At 33.0% G+C, this 22,102-nt stretch overlaps 1 protein-coding gene across 3 annotated transcripts in view; it reads right to left on the reverse strand.

Moving 5' to 3' along the window:
- Window positions 1-4,367: 4,367 nt before the first annotated feature.
- The window catches only part of LOC118183408 (serine/threonine-protein kinase Genghis Khan-like), a 210,078-nt gene continuing 192,343 nt past the window's right edge, over window positions 4,368-22,102 (reverse strand). For all 3 annotated transcript variants that reach the window (XM_035352925.2, XM_085824928.1, XM_035352926.2), the window contains 2 exons: window positions 11,668-11,807; window positions 4,368-9,608 (listed from right to left, as the gene is read on the reverse strand). In XM_035352925.2, coding sequence (XP_035208816.1) covers window positions 9,480-9,608; window positions 11,668-11,807 — 269 coding nt within the window. In that variant the 3' untranslated portion in view covers window positions 4,368-9,479. The remainder of the gene's footprint in view (window positions 9,609-11,667; window positions 11,808-22,102) is intronic.

Consider the following 22,102-nt stretch of genomic DNA (forward strand, 5'->3'; position numbering starts at 1 on the left):
AAAAAGAAGCAAGAACAAGGATCCAATTGCATTATTAATATCTTAAACCAATTATAATCAATGAGTATTCAGAGTAAAACTTCAATCACATATTTAATATTTGATTTCTGTGTTTTGGCCTTCAAACTACTCATTTTTCTCTAATATTGAGTTTATAAAAATTTGAAAAACAAAATTTCCAGAATTAAAAATGTTTCAAAATACAATTTTTTTGTATTTGCTTCTGTTTATATGAAAATACTGAATGATAATTAAAGAACAGAGAATGATGATTAAAATTCGCACTATTTACTTAATCAAAAACATGCTCATTCAAGACCAAGTTAAAGCATTTTAATAACTGTTGTTCATGCAATATGATAGACTTAGGTTTGCATGCTGAGCAGGGCTATCTTGATGCATGAGCCCGCTGGGTACCTGGCCAGGGGCACCATATGGTAAACAAATGCATCTCCAAATTTGCGGTCCATCCTACACAATTTACACTGAAATTCTGTGAGTGACTGTCACAGAGGTTCAGCACATTGATTTGACCGAAGCAAATAATGCTTTAAGATGGCACTGATGCTGCACAAAATAATCAAAATGTAGTATTACGGTTATCATTTCTGCTACAGAATTTCTAAAGCAACAAAATACTGCTTATGAAAACTATTTAAAGCAAAAATAATCTTTTGTACATCTAAAAGGTTTATTACAAGATTATTAAACAAGCATCTTCTGAATTTTATTTCCTCCTGCAAATAAATAACACAATCATTTTTAATTCAAATTAACCAGCTCCCTTCTTTTGCTTGACATCTTTGTTAGATGCAATAAATTCTAACACACGACAAACGTATCAAAATTCCTGTTCAGAAAATGTATAGCTACCAATGGTTAAAACCATGGAACACAAATTTTCATCACAGACATGAAAGTCTACAAACAAGTTGCACAACACGGTGAATTCAAGAGATTATATGAAGTTGAAAATGAATACATACACATCCAGTATACTAAAAAATTAACCCAAACAGTCCCAAATCTGGCAAACGGATTGGTTTGCTTTTGTGATTTTCTCCTTATGTATATGATACAATTTGCCTTATAGCACATTTTCTCAACTTGGGGCAAACACTTTTTATATTTTGGGAGATGAGATAAATTTCAAAACTGTAATAAAAAGTTCACACTAAAAAATAAAGAATATCTAAACACACTGAAAGCAATAAGTAAGTTCATTATTTGTAGTTATTAAATATAATTGTTCCTATATTCATAAATTTATAATTAATTAATATTTAAAAATAATAAAGTTAAAATTTATAAATACATATGTAATATACTTTTATAAATTTCAATTTTCAAATAATCAGCATTTCTCAGACTTTAATCAGATGAGAACCACTTTCATAAATTAAAATGTTCTGCGAGCTGCCTTACTCTAGTGCCTTTTGAAAGCAATTTTTAGCATATGTTACTACTAGTATACTTATATTGTTACACGCGTATGGGTTCGTAACAGATTCAAAGCACACTGGTCTGACAATAGGTTAATAAAATTTATTAAGAGCATTAAACACTACACAATGCAAAGCGCAGCTAAAGAAAAAGCTACCTCGAGATATCTCAGTACTTTGAACTCATGCCTAGTGTGATGTATGGGTGACGGCAACAAACAAGATGTATAGAAGACGCTGGCTCTTAATCTGAAGGTGCCAAAAGTTTTAGTTTCCAAGAGGATTCCCGACAGAGAGGTCATAGGGAAGGCTCGTGGGAGCCATTAATGAAACCGAAATTAACTTTTATTACTTTATATATTTCAGTTATTAGTATTAGTTTTGTGAAATAAATGTTAAAAATACAAAAGGATGGAATTATTTCTCTATGAGGCAGTGGATCAAGGAAGGGATGATATCACACCTAGCTAAAAGCAACAACTGAGAGCAGATGCTCTCTCAGGTCTTATATAGTTTTTACCCTGGTCTCCTAGATATTTCTAGTGCTTTCTGCTTCTTGAAATTACTGGAAGGCTATATGAGGGTTGAATTACGTTTACAGCTGATATACCGATAAATTACATTTATTTAATTACAATATTTATTATAGTGATACAGCGAGTAGACAAAATTAGTCACTAAAGCTGTTGTCAGCTCGGCGATATTTCGAGAAATTACTGAGATACCCATTTACTTAATGTTAAATGGACTTGCCCTTGTATTCTTACTTTTTCTGCATAGCTTTTCTCTCTAGATTTTTCATGTTATATTATGCAGACTATCTATGTACAAGGTTTTTTTAAATACAAGTAATTAAAATTAATTTAATTTTTATAGTATTAATCCATGGAGTTCCAATAATTTTTATGTTATTAACTAAAAAATCAAATACTGGTACTCATATTAATGAGATAGCTGTTTTATATTTGGATGCATGATTGTACGAAGGACCTTAGTCATAATGCTTTAAATTCCTCTTTTCTTGCTAAAACTAGAGTGGAAAGTTCGTAGCTAGAATAACTGGTTACAAATTTCTTAAAATGCCAGTCTTGGGAGAAAAACAGACAGAAAATTGCCATGTGTAATTTTCAAACTCTTGAGATATTCAGCTACAGTGTTACACAGTTAATTTAAATTTTATTTTTTGTCTTTCTTTCAGAAACACGGAGCTAATGTATTATTTGGAATGCACCGCTTAATAGGAAGAATAGTGAGAAGGGAAGAATGCAATAAAAAAATCACTACCTCAAAAAAAAAAAGTATCCCTCATTTAGATAGGTAGCTCTTGTTAACTGCAGTATCGAATTAAGCAAATAAATTAACTCAGCAATTTTAATTTTTCTTTGAAGCAAAAAAAAAAAAAAAAAAAAAAAAAAAAACTTCATTTATTATTTTAAAAACATTTTCTTGGTCTAGGACAGCGTTTCTTAAAACTGTAGGTCACGGGACCTGCAGCAGGGGGGGGGGGGTCGCCAAAAATTTAGCAGTTTAAGTTTGCAGTTACCCAATATTTTTACACAATGTACCTGAAAATAGATAAGACAATACAGAAACAAAAAAAGAAAAACGTTTCGACGCATTCTTTTTATAATAGAAAGGTTCATTTTACTTGCTTTGCACGTGACGCTGTCATTTCGTCTGTTACTTATTTAAAATTTTCACATTGTTCTATGTCTTAAAATCAGAAATTAAAGATAATAACCTAAAACTGCAATAATATATTACAGTACAAGTGAAAAAACTGACAGTTTCACACACGTGTGTGTCGGATTTGCGCAATGCTTATGGGGTCCCACAAAAATTTTTATAAATATTATGGGGTCCTGGGGGTTACAAAAAAATATTAGTGATAAAAGGGAGTCACAACTGAAAAAAGTTAAGAAACCCTGGTCTAAGAGTCTTAAATTCAAACGTGTGTAGTATTTGGGTGGGAGGAAAAGAATGCCGAATGTACTGGAATTTTCAACTGCTTTCGCAATTCTTTGACCAACAGAACGACGGGCACCTGTCTGTACTCTTCATGCAAACCAAAGGTTATGTTAATGCAGAAAAAGGGGGAAAAGCTATTTCCGGGAGTATGATTCATCATCTGACATTCCATATTAGGAAGAAAAGTTGTTTATTTAGTTTCGGCTTTGGTACGGGGGAAAATTGCGCTTTCATTAAAAAAAAAAAGCACTGAAAGCAAAAAATAAGCACTAAAAACAAAAAAAAATAAGGGCTTTAAAGAAAAAGTAAGCAGCTATACGGGCCTTTATATTTTATTTTCAAATATAAGGACTTATAAGCACTTATAAGGACTGCTACGAACCCTGTTATCTAATTCGCAAGGTTTTGTTTTAGATATAATCTAGAGAAAAATCATTTGCTTCGGACGTCCAAAATCACTTTTTTTGTTCATATAACAAAGTATTAAGCCAAGTTCCATAAAAATCGTGAGAAATTTGCGGTCGAAAATCGGGAGTCTCCCGTCTAAATCGGGAAAGTTAGCAAGTCTGGTTAGCCATTTAAGTGGCATGCGATTCAAAATGAAAAAAATATATAATAATAATAATAATAATAATAAAACTGTCACATGTTTTTAATAAGATCTGTTTTTTAATCCACTTGTTCCCATTAATCAGAATGGACTGAGGTAGTGGGTAGCCTTCACATCAATTAAAAAGTAACTGAAATTTTATTGTATCTAATAATTTTACTAAATACCATTTATATTAATAAATTTTTCCATGCACAGACTTACAAATGACAATTTACAACCTAAGTGATTTTTAAACAAGATTCCCATATCGGTTCTTATATTAATGTAAGAACTTATATTAATGTTCTTATATTAATTATAAAAATGTTGCTTCTTGCAAGGAGTTCAGTTTCCCATGAATAAGATTTAAGATTAATAATCTTTTATTAATTTAAATGCAATTCTAATAAATACATTATAAATTTTCAACAGTAATTAATTTTTAAAAAATATCTGCTACATGCCTGCAAAATTATATTTCCATACACACAAGGTAAAATCTAAATGGTATAATGCCTTCAACTTTCCTTGCTAAAAGAAATTTTAAGCAATAATTCAAACTTAACAAGAGAAAACAATGATTTGAAGTAAGACCATGCTGTTTAAAAAAATTCTTGAAGAGCAGGAATGGATATTAAAAATAATACTGTGGTCTTGAAAAATGATTATTAATGAACTAGAGAAGAAAAAATTGTAATCTGAATAAATAATAGCTATAATCAAAATCATGCTGATGCTCATCATGCCTGAGTATACAATTTTTATTTAAATCAAAATTATGTCAATAAATTTAAAATATTTAATAATTTCAAAAAGAAAAATAATTTTTATTTCACATACATACAACACAGGTGATCAACTAAAATATTTTTTATCAATTCAAATTTGTTTATTAACTCAAATAAGTTATGTCTCTTACGTTATGTCATGTTTGACTCAAATAAGCTTTTATCTTCCTAACTAAATAACATAATTCAAATTAAAAAAAAAAAATAATAAAAAAAAAATGTTAGCTTGTGCCAATTACTTAAAAATTTGTCCTTAACGTTATACCAAAATCACAATAAAACAGAAAATTCTAAAGGAACAGAAATAAAGGTCTGATATAATATAAATACAGAAAACATGTTTGACTTAATTCCTACAGTAGCACATTCTTAAAAGTGCAGCAAAGAATTTACAAAAAAACTGCAGAAATTATGAACATTCATTCCTAATAAATAAAGGTAATATTTCACTACAAATGCAATAATGATATTTCAAAATCTTCCTAAATAATATGATGATTGATAATTTTTATTCTGTAAATTTAACAGTTAAAAATAAAAACAGCAATGTTAAGAATTTAAAATTAATTTACTTTCTATTTAAAAGGAATGAAAAGTTTAAAAGAAAAGAAAAAATAAAATGCATTTAGCAGGTAATATTTAATAAATTACATTTTCATAGAAAATAAATTTGCAGGATAAAGATTTCAACAGAAAACCTTAAAAAAATTCACAAAAAAGCATACATTAAACATTAAATTAATTTCGTTAGAAATCCATTTTTGATTTTCTATGACAGAGAGCTAAAAAATTTAAAAAATAAAACAGTAAAAAAAATTTCTTATATATCTCATGCTTAGGGATTTAAAAATGGAAGGAAAAAAATGTACTTTTATTGAAAAGAGTGACATCATTTGCTACATAAAGGCATCCCCCCCTCTTAGGCAGATAGCCCTTTCATATTTTACCATACTTTAAATAATCCATTTAATTTGCATTTAAATAAATCTCCATTTCTTTGCTTTTAAAGTAACCTCCATCCCATTATCATCATATTAATCTGCAATTCATGGAAAACAAAATGGTGAAATTAAAGGCAGGAAAATAATTTAAGAAAATTATCAAGGTTTACGACAAAATTTCATTTTAATATAAAAAAATAAATACATTAATATTTTAATATATACTTTCAATAAAGAGATTAGAAAAGCCTTTTGATTCAAACCTATGTTTAGAATGAAAACCAAAGAACAGGAGTCACCTAATACAAAACTTTTGGCAGACATGAGTCTACACAGAACTGGCAAAATAGTTCAAACATAGCAGGATTTAGTAATTTGATGGTAAATCCTTTAGGAAAACAAATATGCTAAAAACACAGAAATTAAGATTTTAAGAATAAATCTTATGAAAACTGCTACACCACTTCTACAGCCACCTTGTAATTACAAGCTTCTCTTCACATAATTTGCATACCACTAATCAAATTCATTCAATATGAGCATCACAGAATTAAGAAATGATATGGATTAATTATTATCATTACTTTTATTACACATAATTAATATATATAAAATGAAAGAGGGAAAAAAAAAAGACTTCAAAATATACTGTTCAATTTATTTAACCCAAGTTTCATTAAGGTTTCAAAATTGATGCGTATTAAATGAGTTTTTACATACAAGAAGACGCAAAGGCTTTTATATTTAGCATGTTTTGGGTTTATTTGAGCCATATAAAAAAAGTCACAAGATACTAATAAAAAATAGCATACAGAAGATTAAATATACTGCAAGTATATTTAATGCTATTGTATTAAATATACTGCAAGTATATCTAATACAATGTGCTCAAAGTATCTTTTAATCACTGGCCAGAATAAAAATTTTTTGTTCACATGTTCTTCAAAAGATTAGCAGATTTTCTAGTAAAATTTTTGAACAACGAATGTTTCTATACTTAACTGGAATAAATATTAAAATTGAAGATAATATTCTGTCACCATAATTGAGTTACTTTCAAAATGTTATGATTCATATAGTTAAAAAAATGCTATACAAATAATCAGTTTCTAATAGAAATACATATGTAATGCTTAGATTTTGATATATTTAAAAATAGGTTATCAAATATCTATTTCATATATTCAATGAAAAATTTTTGAAAGTTTCCTGATAAAAATTTTCTTTTTACAAACTTTATAAAATCTAACAGTTTTATAAAGTTTCTATATTTTGCATTTCTATATTTTTGTTTTAAAATTTACCAGACAACCTAGGAAAAACTGAGAAAATTTTAAGCACTACAAAGTGAAATTCAACACAAAATACAAATGGAAAATCTTTAAAAAAAATTGCTTTGTAATTATTACAGCATAATTTCCATTTAAAACCTTTTGTATTAAACAAGCCAGACACTTATTTCATCTCACTACAAAAGACAGCACTTTCCAGCAAATTATAATATCTATAACAATTTTTTTTCCCATTTACAACACACATACTACAGTACAGTTTTAAATTAACAATAATTTGAATAATTTCTCTGATACATTGAAAGAAATCACAACTGATTGCAAGCCATAATGTATAATACCTAAAAAACATCTTTTCAATCATGGAACATTAGGCAACACATATATAATGGCATGCAAGATTAAATACACAAATTGAGATAAATAAATATACTTTAATTCTCAAGTGCTGAATGAAGAAATGTAATAATAAAACTATAAAATGATGATATAATACATATAAATATAAAGTAATTATTCCATTAACACAGAATTACAAATGAACAATGAAAATAAACATTTTGATTCTTGAAATAATTACCTTAAGCTATTGTTGAAATATATATCAAAATTTTTTACACTGAATTGTAAATTTAACAATGACATGGAAATCTTATGACAATAAAAAATTCTTTTAACATTCAAATTATTTTCATGAGGCACTCGAATTCTACATGTGGTACAAAAGTGAAAAACAACTATTTTTATCATTTTTCTTTTTAGATCCATTACTTAGACATTAGAAAAATTTCACAAAATAATTCACAATAGTAATGGTAGGACGGCAAGATGTAACTCTTTGTTATATAAATCAAGCATTTTTTTAGAAAAATTTTAAATATCAATGTATTCAAAACTATTGCTCTTTAAAAGTATACTATAAAACAACTTTACAAATAATAGTTACACATTATTCAAAGTTAAAGAACCACATATAGTTGTATTATATTTTCAATGTAAATAATGAATGAATTTTATATATAAATTCAGTGGCAATATTAATTCAAAAATTGCATAGCATAAATTTAATTTTGAATTTTTAAATGCATTTTTAAAAATCAAACTTTTATTATACTAATATATATGATTCCATATGCATAGTTATAGCTTACAAAAGAAGCTTTCAATACGTTCAGAAACACACTGTTTATACTTCTTGAAAATGAGTGATTGTAATTGATGAATACCACACTTACATGACAATTTCTCAATCTCTTATTATTGCTTTCCAAGTCATCAGACTTTCATTCAGTTATTTCAAAAGTGAGCATTAGAAGTCCAAATAATCATTTACATTGTAAACAAAACCTATTCTATTTTACTTTATTTACATGCTAGATATATTAATATATTAACAGAAACAATATTCAACTCTTAACAACCAATAATTAAATATAAAAACAGAAAATAAAAAGAAAACTTTTTTTAAAAACAAGAAATTCTACTTTTATTTTCCATAGTAAAAAATTTATGCATGGAATATTTTGTGCTAAAAAAGAATAGAAAAGCAGCGACAAAGACTAGGAACGGCACAATGCACGTACATCGCTATGCATCATGTCACACAACGTCTACAAAGGTATATAAAATATAGACTAGTGTTTGCATCTGACAGTCCAAATGCTTAAGTAAAGGTAGATTGATAAATGTCACAAGATACTCAAGTACCTTAATCATGGATTAGATCACTTTGTAAGCCATCATTATAATGATGAAGAAGGGATTTATAAAAATGAATGTTGTGTCCGCCGTAATGTAACAGTTTCAACACAATGATGACAAACACATGGAAGAGCTGGCTTTACGTAGATCTGCAAAACCGTAGAAATATTCTGGCACAACACGAAGCATACCTTGTGATGTGATCAGAACGAAGGCACACAAAGAGACATAAAAAAATTTCTGGGGACATTTTTAATAAAAAATGACATCTCTCACTAATACCAATTTTATAATCAATCGTTCTTTGCTTCATTTCACTTTGCTGAGTTAAGTTTCACTTTTCTGTATCTAATCAAAGTAGTTTTAAGTAGAATAAAGAGCAAGTGTCAGGACATATTAGGACATGGAACACAGAATTAATTGAAAAAACATGTAAAGTTCTTTCATCAGCTATAATATTTAAATAGTAAATCTTTAAATGAGTGATGTATTTTAAATGTTCTGCACATGAGAAATCATTTGAATATATAATGAGAATTTTCTGCTATTGCTTACTGAGCAACCATGAGGTACTCGTATGGAAAAGCTGAGACACAGATTCCCAGGAAAGTATGCATTTGATCTTCATTTTCACATTTAATAAAGTGTAACGTATAAACAGCAAAGTAATTTTCTTCTTGCTAGTTGTTTGCATGTGGTAACTCGCTAAATAAATCAGGCTATCATGCTATAAAATAAATCACTGAAGTTATGTTCTAGGATTCACAACTAGATGATCCTTGATCTTTTTCTTCACCTCTTTTAATCTGAGGACTAGGAGGGGAACTAAGAAGAGAACTATTATTTGATGCTATTGAATTACGAGGACTGGATTGATCAGGTACCTAGTATATTAAAAAAAAAAAAAAAAGAGTTAAAAAAGTTTAACAAACATTTCTCTAAAGAATTTTGGTACTTATGTATTTTCCTATCAACTCTGAAAGTTTGCAGTTATCCCACCAAACCTGCACCATCACTTCTGACATAAGCTTGACGGAACAAACTGTTCTTTATTTAAAGAGGCAATCAACAGGTACACTGCACAAAAAAAAAAAGGGACAGTTCTATACCTCCCATTCTACTGGGGCAATTGAAAAAATTCAAATGGCGTTTTTCATGTCTTGAAAGTGCGCCTTAGGATATATATTAGATTTATATATAGCATTGTTCTAACATAGGTATTTTAACACAAAATCGGACTTTTCCCGAAATAACATAGCAATTTTTTTCTATATTTCGATTCTACGACTCAAATTATGCCTAGATATTAAATTTTGTAAAATTTGGTGGGAAATTTACAGAGAAATACAAAAAGTTATGTTGCCAAAATTTTTTCAGTTTGGCCAAGAATAATTTACTTGGCGAACTTCTTAATATATGGCAACGAATTTTCCTTTCCCTTCCATTATGACGGAATGGAAAAAAAGGCACCTCGTTCCTACCTTTTTACATTGTGCATGAGCGGAAAATCACATCGTTTCTACTTCCAAATAATTTTAGCAAAGAGTCTAAATCACATTTGATGTTTTATCACTTTCAACAAATATGCCAAATTTCATAACGTGCCAATATATAAATTCACGTATATCTTCGGAAATTTTGAATAAAAAATTGTAATTTTTTGCAGGTATGCTTAGAAATATGTCTACTTTAAGATAATGGTAAAACTTTTATAGATTATAATTCAAATTTTTTTTTGAAAAATTTATAAAAATTATTTTAAAATAGATCATAAAAAAATGGGTGAATTTTACTTGGAATGAATGTGAATTTCGAAATGTGAAAGGAAGAATCAAATAAGCTTAATAAAAAAAGAGAGATTGATAAATATATACCAAACTCAATTAACATTGAGGGGCTAAAATTTCGAGAGCTAATTTTTTTAAAAACTACTCGTGTGATTTTTACAAAACATGGTAGTTTGGCGTAGTTTGAGTTGTAGAATTGAAAAATTGAAAAAAAATTGGTATGTTATATCAGAAAAAGTCTGATTTTGTGTCAAAATACCTATATTAGAACAATGCTATATATAAATCTAATACATCCTATGCCGTGCTTTCGAGACATGAAAAACACAAGTTGAATTTGTCAATCGGCCCACTAGAACGGGAAATATAGAATTGTCTCTCCTTTTTCTTGTAGCACAGTGTACATGTTGCAGATATAGCATATAAGAAACTTAAATATGGACTTATGCTTTAATATTATCTGACAAGCAAACTCATTAAAACTAACATTAATCATTTCAGTGGCCATAACATAAATCTATGTGGTGTCATTCTGTTCTGTCTTTTACAGCATCATTCTGCAAACCATACAATCTTTATTGTTTTATGTATGTACATCACCACAACCGATCTCATAATTCAGAAAATGCTCTATTGTTTGCTATTTTGTAGGAGGCAGGTGCCAAATTTTAATCGTTTTATTTTCCATTCCTTAAAGCAGAGAAATAGCAGTTAATTTGTATCTTCCTTTACAAAATTGGCTTATTATTTTCAACTGGCTTATTGAGGATCAGAGGTACATACAACCAAAGCAAAGATCTTATGAGAGTACCGTAACATCATGCTAATTTGTTACTGGTGATAAATTACATTGTTTGACAACATTTTATTTGTTTGACATTTTATTTGCTGAAAATGGTCAACAAGAAAATACGTAAGTATTTAAATTTTCTTACATCCATTGCTTTGCAATATACAGATAAAGAAATACAGAAAAAGCTTTATATTTTTACAAAATAATAATAATAATAATAATAAATAAATAAATAAATAAATAAAAATAAAAATAAATAATTTTTTTTTTTTTACATTTTTCTTTAAAATTTTAAAATCTTCTTTAAAAAAACTTAAAAGAGAAAAAGACAGAAACTGGAATAGAAAAGTTTACAAGACTCGCCTCACGATGTCCAGATGAACTCTGGCCTGAACCAGCAGTATAAAAACTAGCACTCTGGGACGAATGTTCTTGGGAAGAAACAGAACCATCTGGAGAAATAACTGGCATTGAAACAACTGGACGCTGGTTAGTCAACTTCCCTATACATAAGAATGAGTAAAAAATAACATAAGTAAACCTCATCATATTCATGACAAATTCCTTTTAAAAATCACTGAATGTAAAGTGTTTAAATTAATAAACATTTACTATTACTATTAGCAAAAAATATGTACTTCCGAAGTGCTTAAAATATTTAATTCTTTTATGCATATAAAAAATGAACATTTCTTTCCTCTCTCGCAAATGTATGATGCAATAAATCAGAGTACTGAATTTCAAAGCGTGGCTTTATTATGCAAATGTACATCATAACAATTATATTATACATGCAGCAATGTGTGATTTTTGACAGAAGATGAAAACTGTAAATTTCATATTAATTGCTAATTGATTATATGAAACATGTATACAGACCAACTATTCAAAATAAATAACCTAACTTATTTTTTTATTTATTATAATTACAACTGGTCCTCATTATAACAATTCATCCAGTTTATAGATTCATCGTGTTAAGTATGTCTTAACATGTGGTCATTATAGTGAGTGTTAACTTTATTATTATTCTTGAAATTTAAAGGAACATAAAGACAAGTAATGTGTGTCAAATGATAGAAAAAGTAAGCTTTAAGTGATTATATGACTTTCTTTCATTATATAAACAATATCAAGAAAAATAATCAAATTATTGTCATAATTCTTTTGGCATACCCTTTATTTTATTTTTTCTGTCTCCACAGTGATAACAGACAGGCACATAAGCTTAGAGGCAAATGTGGCAAAAACACATGAACTTGAATAAATTTAAAAAGAAAAAGGACATGGTATAATAGATGATGCCTTAGAATAGAGGTTCTCTATAATGGAATTTTTGCTCTTTGGGGTATGAAAAAAATTATGAAGAACAGAGGGAAATAATACAGATTTATAATTAATGCTGATTATTAGCAAAATATTCAGAAAGTTTAAATTTATTGTTGACTAAATGAAAAAAACAATTGCAAGGAATTTCGCTGTAATAATTAACAATCAAAACTTGTTTAACACTTAGCGCTCTGCGCATTTTTGTACCATTGCCTACCAGCAACTCCGGCATATTTTCACAATGGAACGAGTGTGAAGAAGGAGTCTCAATTTAAGTGAGAAGAAATACATGTGTTTGTGAATGTTTTTGATTTTATTTATTTTATACATATGGGATCTTCTTCTTGTAAATGAAAAATAAATTTTAAATTTTGTAATTCGCCATGGTGTTTGGAAACAATCTTCCATGTGCATTCTGGGTTTACTTGGGTACATGTCACAGTATTCACTTGTTTGACATCTGCCATCCCTTTGTTTTCTTGTAGAGCACACAACACAGTCCCTCTTTGGACCTTTCCTCATTACGTGCAGTTTTCCGTTTAGTCTTATTTCAGAAATTGATTTAGAAACTCTTGTTCTCTGACAAAAATCTCTTAGGAGTCGATTGACTAAAATTTTCCTGTACTTTAAAATGCGTCAATGCTTTCTCATTTTTATTATGCTGTACAGTTTTATACAAGATGTATGAATTAATTATTGACATCTCCATTCCCCAAAAGAATAGTTTCCACCACCACTTAAGTGACATCCTCAAAAAGCAATAACTGGAGGCGTATTGATCAGCCCGATCAACAGCACCCATTGACTTTGTGTGCCCGACAACTACACTTGGCTTTTCGATCACTTCGTTTGTACCACCTCAAATAAATCTATTAGTAATTATCATTCCAGCATTATGCTAGTTACTCAATAACGTTACTATTCTCTTATCCCTCCAAGCTAAGAGCATTGTATTTCCTCGTTTGTATATGACAGTTTTTTTTTTTTTTTTCCTCTTAATTTTGGTTTCTTCAGACTTGTTGGAACACCAGATTCGGAATTTGCTAGAACGTATATTTGAATGCCTCACTTGGTAGGTTTATTGGGATTGTATGTGACGAAGCTTATCTTTCCTTTTAATTTAACTACAGATTCGTCAACGCATATATTTTGTCCAGGTATAAAACAGTTTGAAAATCTTGAGTTTATATATTCCAAAAAAAAATTAGATGCTTGTTGAATGAATGTTCTAATGTCATTTTTCGCAAGATCCTGCGTTTTTAAATGCAGCATCCAGAATATCTGCAAAAATCTCTTTCTTGTAAATATTTTACCAAAGAAAGGGATGTGACTATTCTCCTTAACTGACCAATAATCCTGCATATTTGCCAGGGATATCATACCCATATTGATAGTAACTCCAATAAAAGCCCAAAACTCATCCTCTTCCATCGCACGCCACATTTTCCAAATGGAATTACTAGATATTTCTTTATTCTTTAGAACATTTTCTGCGTAATTGTTGGTTTCTTTTATAATTTCATTTACCAGTTCGTTTGTGAAAAATAATTTGAAATAGTGTGTCGGCTGTACAATATTTGTAGGAATTTGTGGTCCAATGACCTTTGGCAATACACTAAAATGTATTCTATCCGGAATATTTAATTCTTCCGTGACATCACGCCATTCATCTAAAAGTCTTTTGCCAACTTTTTGCTTTCACTTTCAATAACTACCATTCGTCGTCTCTTTGGTAGCATAATTTCGGAACCACTACTTGAAGTGTCAGAGTTATAATCAACATTGTCTTCCACAACATCTTCTAACAATGAAAAATCAAACACATCTTCACTATCACTCAACTCTATATTCTCATCACAATAATTATTTTTCTCCATGTTGCTAACCATAAAATGCGTCAAATAGCGTTTCAATCGTAACAGTAGCGAAACTGAGCACGTTTTAACTACAGATAACAATTGCCCACGCCGACAATTCCGTAACATTTTAAGCCTAATCATGCTAAAAACATTGGGCTTCGCAGTGAAGACTACGGAGTTACAGAACATTTGATGGACGGCTCTGCAGTGGAGCCTATGGAGTTAATGAACAAATGACGGATGGCTTTGTAGCGGAGCGCTAAAGGTTAAATTCAAGGTGTGCCCATGACTGTCATGTTACTTGATTCCTTGTACATTGCATGCAGCCTCTCCCGTTCCCATTTTGTCACTGATTATCATATAAAACAATTGATGGCAACCATGTTTTCCAGTAATAAGTGAATCATCAAGTCAACTACATAAAGTATTGTGTACATATAAAATGAATAAATAGTTAAAAATGTAGGTCTTCTTATAGAACTGAATAAAACTACCATGGATAATAACTCTGTCTGCACCATGCACTTGCTTAAGACTATCCATTTCAGTTAAGCTTGAAATTTCATAATGATGAACAGTTTCAAGAACATACATATAACTAAACAATATTTTTTTTTTTAATCAATCAACTTAGGATTACAGAACAGTTTCATAACTGTTTTCAAAACATATCACAAAACTGATTTCAGAATCAAAAAGTCAGATTTAAAGAAATCGTGTTCTGAAAAATATAAGAGTGAAATACAACTTTTTATCAGAAAATAAGCTTCAACATGAAAATGAAGTCAAACAAGCACAATGGCTCTATTAAAACATATAACTAAACAATATTTTTTTTTTTTTTTGTAATTACTGTTCTCTAAAGAACAGCATATTTTTTATTATATAAAACTGACAGTGCTCACAGTGTTCTGTAGCGCGATCTATTTGCGAGAATGACGCCACATTTTGTAGGAAGATTAAACAAGACAGGGGACGAAGGATTCCGTGAAAAAACAAATTAGTTCCAAAAGTCACCGTTAGGAGAATATTTGGCGCAATTGTAATAGAAAATAGAGTGTTAACAAATGCAAATCAATACGGAAATTACCTTTTATTTTGCATTCAAATGAGGTTCAATGTGGCTGCTGTTGCTGTGGACCACATATTGCATTCTGTGCACAGTATGCACAACAGCAGAAAGTAACATGTCTGCAGGAATCTCCCGTACAGTCCATGATATGTTATCCTCCAACGTAGCCAGATCCTGGACCACTCCTTGAAAGACCTTGGACCTAAGGTAACCCAATAGCCAGAAGTCGCATGGGGTAAGATCAGGTGACCGAGGTGGCCATGCAGTTGGAAAGTAGCGGCTAATGACTCTTTCTGTTGTGAATTTCTCTCGTAGCATCTGTTGCACCCGCACAGCATGTGTGGAGGGCCTCCATCATGCATGAAAATGATTTCCCCCAGGCACTGTCTTTGCTGAAGTCCCGGAATGACAAAGCTGTTCAACGTGTGGCGATATTTCTCTCCGGTAACAGAACAGGTTTCCGGTCCTGTCGGGGTAATGTTCTCATAGAAGAATGAACCGATGATAAATTCCGCTGTGAACCCATACCAAACAGTTACCTTTGGTGCATGTGGTGATTTGTCATCCCAAATTCAGCAGTTCTGGGTATTCACAGTTCCATTCAAGTAACAGTGGGCCTCGTCTTCCCATAAGATTTTCCACGGCCAAGCATCATCCACCTCCATTCTGGCAAGAAAGGTGAGAGCAAAAGTCAATTGCTTATCGTGGTCGGGGTACAGTAACTCCTGTACACGGCTGATCTTGTACGGATAGAAGTTGATAATCTTTCGTAAGATTTTCCATACCATACTGTAAGGCATATCCATATTCCGAGCTACTCCACAAGTGCTAGAGGTGGCAGCAATATTGTCTGGTCCTCTGTCGACAATCGCCGTGGCAACTGCTTTGATTGTATCCTGTGGTACAGGTTTTCGTCCTCTGCCTGACTGAACCTTCAGAGAACCTGTTTTCTCAAACTTCGCAACCATTGCTTTTAGCCCATTAACTGACACAGGACCGTTTGTGCGTTCTAAAAGCACGAAGAGTGGCTAACGCGTTGCACTGGTTGAGGTAAAAGAATTTGACCAGTAATGCACTCTCGACTAAAAGAGACATTGCACATAAACTTTCAATCCGATTGATTCGAAACGTAACACATTGCCTTTTAAAACCCAAGCAGCTGGCACTGTGCGAATGGATGTAACATGAAATTTGAATAAAGAACTTCTGCATATTGCAGATCACGAGACTTTATCGGTGTTTATGTTGATTTTAAGCTTTGTTAAAAGTGTTGTTGCCATATTGCACTTGAACTAAATCAGAAAATGTGCATAATAAAAGGTAGTTTTATTCTGTATTAATTTGCATTTGTTAACATTCTATTTTCTATTACACAGCGTCAAATATTCCCCTAGTGGTGACTTTTGGAATTAATTTGTTTTTTCATGGAATCCTCCGTCCCGTCTTGTTTAATCTTCCTACAAAATGTGGCGTCATTCTCGCAAATAGATCGGGCTACAGAACACTGTGAGCACTGTCAGTTTAATTATGGCCACCCGGTATATAGAAAACCCAATTCATTGCCATTTATTTATTTTACAGAGTGGAGAACTCTTTATTATTATTATTTGTCCGCTGCCTCGAGAGAGGGCGCTACCAGCTTTTTCCTTCTTCCTCTCTGAAGGAAAATTCGAACTGGTTACTCGGTTCCTGGCTGCCGTCGGTGAAGCATGCACTCACCTCTCTTTCCCTCCGTGATGTTATCATAGCTGTAATATGACTTTCTTGATTTTTACTCACGCGGACTTGCGAACTGAAAAATGCTCATCATGTAACTACATGCAATGTGATTGTGTATAAGTGAATATATGTTAAAATATATATCATCCTAGAATTAAATATAAATGTTAACATTACCGAGTCAGATTTTGTTAACATTCAACGTGCAATCAAAAATGGCATCCATCAACAACAGTCATAAATGGTGACTCGTCAAGTTAGTGAACACGTGCCTCCTGTAACCTGCTTGCATCCTCAAGTTCTGTGATTATAATGTGCTATGAAGTGAAAATTATTTCTGTTTATGCAAACTACTAGCGTAATCCATCATTATTTTCGTGTCATCAGCAATATAGTGTGAAAAACAGTTGTGCCTGCTTAACAACGTGCTTGTGAATTATCATGTGTCTCATGCAAACCGTCAAAGTGCTTTGAAGTGATCTCCATATAAATCGTACAACGTGGTTACATATCATAAAATAAGTTTTTTCGGAATATTTTTTCTATAAGTGAATTGTGTTGTGCTGAATCTGCTGCTGACTGAGCAAATATTTCTCGTATAATTCGGAGGTAAGCCACGCAAATTCTTAGTATTACTTATGCTTATATTCGGATAGCTTACGTGCAAAAGTGTTTCGCTCACGTTAATGTTTACATTAACTTTATTTATTTTGCACTAGTGTCGTATGTGAACTTATTAGTGACTGATTATTGTGTATTTATTTGTGTCATATTGGCAATATATGTTTGTTTTTGTGAATCATGGCTTCACCACAACCCATCGCAGACGATCTTAATATTTCACGTGTTTCCGTCAAACCTCCCCCATTTTGTTAACCCCACTTTTTGCAAAACCCTACTTTGCGTTTTGCACAACTAGAGGCCCAGTTTGATATCGCCGGAATCACTGTTGACTCCACGAAATTCAATCATGTGATATCTGCAATTGAATCTGATATTCTCAATAGTGTTTGTGAAATCGTTTTACACCCACCTGTGACTGGCAAATGTGAGACACTAAAAACACGCTTAATTGAATTGCATTCTGAAAGTGAGGAGTCAAAGATACGTACATTTCTTCAAGGGATAGAACTTGGCGATCAACGCCCATCACAATTACTTTGCTGTATGCGAAACCTCGCTGGAGAGACCGTTGGAGAACCTTTGTTGAAATCCCTATGGATATCTCATCTCCCGCAAAATACACAAAGTATTCTTGCTGCCTTAAGTGAAGATCTTCAAAAACTAGCAGTTGTAGCTGATAAAATTACAGATCTCACAACTCTCCTGCACATAAATAGTGCTGCTACGGCATCTACCTCTCCCATCGAACAGCAAGTTGCAGAGCTGACAAAGCAGGTAAATGAACTTTCGCTAGCCCTCAAAAACAGCCGTGAACGTTCCTGTGAACGAAGAGACTATTCCCAACCCAACAGTAGGCACCATAGATCTAGTGGACGCTATCGACAGTATAAAGAACCATGCAACAACATCTGTTTCTACCATACTAATTTTGGTTCCAAGGCATGAAAATGTGTTTCTCCGTGCAATTTCCAGCAGTCGGAAAACTAGATCGGCGATCGCTTGCCGGCCAACGTTGCGACCGCCACATCAATCGAATTCTTTTGGCCGATTCATCCTCAAAGCTGATTTTTTTAATTGACACCGGAGCTGATTTATCTGTCATTCCCAAGAGTTACAGTCAGCATGCCAAAATACCAGCTGCATTGGAACTCTTTGCCGCTAATGGCACTAAAATTGCAACGTATGGCACCAAACTTTTGACCATCAATTTAAACTTACATTGCTCATTTACTTGGCCTTTTATCCTGGCAGACGTCAATCAACCCATCATAGGTGTTGACTTTCTCAAAAAGTTCAACTTACTCATAGACGTTAAAAACAACCGTTTAATTGATGGACAAACAAAACTATATTCTTGCGGTAGACTTCCTAATGTGAACCCGCTCAGTACTAGCATTCATATTTTGATGGGTAACTCAAAATTTGACAAAATTCTTGCCGATTACCCTAGCTTGACGAATCCTTCACAAACTTTTGAGAGGCTACCAATGTCAACGATTTTCCATCACATTGAAACTAAAGGACCTCCTATTTTCTCCAAACCTAGAAGATTATCTCCAGAATTACTTCAAGCTGCACGTCAAGAGTTTGATTTTCTCCTATCAAAAGGCATCATTCAGCCTTCAAAAAGTCCTTGGGCAAGCCCCCTGCACATGGTTCGTAAGGCTAATGGCGACTGGCGACCGTGCGGGGATTATCGTCGCTTAAATGCCGTTACAATTCCGAATCGCTATCCCATACCCCATATTCAGGATTGCACTCAAATGTTTCCAGGAAAGAACATATTCTCAACACTTGATTTAGCACATGCCTATCATCAAATTCCTGTTAACCCTGCAGACATTCCGAAAACTGCCATCACAATCCCTTTTGGTCTTTTTGAATTTTTTGCTATGCCGTTTGGTTTACGAAATTCAGGCCAATCTTTCCAACGCTTTATACATGAAGTTTTATTTGGATTGGATTTTTGCATCCCTTATTTTGACGACATCCTTATTGCATCAACTAGCGAAGAAGAGCACATCCGTCATCTTCGTCAAGTGTTTGATCGTTTGAATAAACATGGTTTGACATTAAACCCTAACAAATGTGTACTCGTAAAACCATCTGTTTCATTTTTAGGTTGCCTCATTACTGCCTCAGGTGTAAAACGCCTGCCTGAGAAAACAAAAGCAATTGCCGACTTCCCAAAACCTACCACTATTGTCGAGCTCAGACGTTTTTTAGCCATGATAAACTTTTATCGCCGCTTCTTACCAAAGGCAGCCGAGACCCAAGCTTCACTGAATGAACTCTTAAAAGACTCACGTAAAAATGATAAATGCCCTGTTCCTTGGAACGACGAACTTAATCAGGCATTTGAAAAATGTAAACACGACCTTAGTAATGCAGCAACTCTCTCCTAACCAAAAGCTAAGTGTTATGGTCGACGCTTCTGACATTTCAATCGGAGCTGTCTTAAACGTTCGACATTCTAATGACTACCAGCCGCTAGGATTTTTCTCGCGTAAGCTGTCCCCTACAGAACAAAAATACAGCACGTATGACAGAGAATTATTAGCTATTTACACAGCTATTAAGTATTTCAAGCATAATCTTGAAGGTCAACACTTCACTATATTTACTGATCACTGACCTCTAACTTATGCATTCGCATCAAAATCAAATTCTGCTTCCCCGAGACAAATTCGACATTTAAATTATATAGCTCAATTCAGCACTGATATTCAGGTTCCAGCAATGTCGTCGAGGATACTCTCTCACGTAATCAGGGCATCGATGCCAATGCACCACTGGATTTCACACTTATTGCTCACTAGCAAGCCACTGATGAGGAGTTAAAATGTCTGAGTGAAGACCCAAACTGCTCGCTGAAATTCCAGTCATTACAACTTACTCGGGACCTCCAACTATTGTGCGATACCTCCAACAACAGACTGCGACCTTATGTACCACTTGAGTTCAGGAAAAAAGTTTTTGACTGTTTTCACAACCTATCGCATTCAAGTATCCGGGCTTCCAAAAAGCTCATACAAGAAAGATTCGTTTGGCCATCCATGCTAAAGGACATTGCCAACTGGACTCGTTCCTGCATCATGTGCCAACGTTCAAAAGTTACCCGGCACACAAATAGCCCTTTAGAAAAAATTGCTATGCCATCCGAACGATTTGACCATGTCCATATAGACATCGTTGGTCCTCTGCCACCATCTGACGGTTATCGATATCTACTCACCTGCATTGACAGATTTACTCGTTGGCCTGAAGCTTTTCCCATTCAGGACATCTCTGCTGACTCTGTGGCTCGACAATTCATCACCGGTTGGATTGCACGATTTGGTGTACCATCAGTTGTGACTACTGATCAAGGTCGACAATTCCAGTCACACCTTTTCGCTTCTCTGACATCTATGCTTGGAATACGCCGAATTCGCACCTCACCATACTATCCTTCCGCCAACGGCTTAGTGGAATGCTTACATCGCGACTTGAAAGCAGCCCTGAAGTGCCGTAATGACACCCGTTGGACTACTTCACTTCCTCTTGTGCTTCTTGGTTTGCATTCTTCAAGCAAGACCTCGCAGGTACATCCGCTGAACTTGTCTACGGCACACCCCTTCGATTACCATCTCAGTTCTTTCAGCCATCCTCTGCTCCAGTCGATCCAGCATTCTTTGTCCAGACTTTCCGAGAGGCGATGAAGAAGCTGTCTCCGACTCCTACTTTGTGCCACAACAAATCTGCCCCTCTCGTGCACCACGCACTGAGCACTTGCACTCACATGTTTGTGTGAAACGATGCGGTAAAACCCCCACTCACTCCTCCATACGAGGGACCCTTCAAGGTCTGTGCACGTAACAATAAGCATTTCACCGTTCTCGTGCGCGACAAGGAAACCATTCTGAGCATAGATCGTCTGAAACCTGCTTTCTTCGAAGCTTCAAACACTCAGGTTCCTGTGACCAGCGATCCTCCTGACTCCCCGGATCCAACTGCTACTCTGGATACTCCTCCTTCGACCGATCTTACACTTCCTCCCAGTGCTCCACCAGTCGTCACACGATCGGGAAGACGTGTGCGCATCAACACCAGATATTTGTGAACTGATTTTTTCATCGTACCTTTGGTACTCAGGGGGGAATACTGTGGAGAACTCTTTATTATTATTATTTGTCCGCTGCTCCGAGAGAGGGCG

The sequence above is a fragment of the Stegodyphus dumicola genome, chromosome 10, assembly GCF_044657685.1.
Source record: "Stegodyphus dumicola isolate Sdum_Otavi_A_Nest chromosome 10, ASM4465768v1".
Lineage (NCBI taxonomy): Eukaryota > Metazoa > Arthropoda > Arachnida > Araneae > Eresidae > Stegodyphus > Stegodyphus dumicola.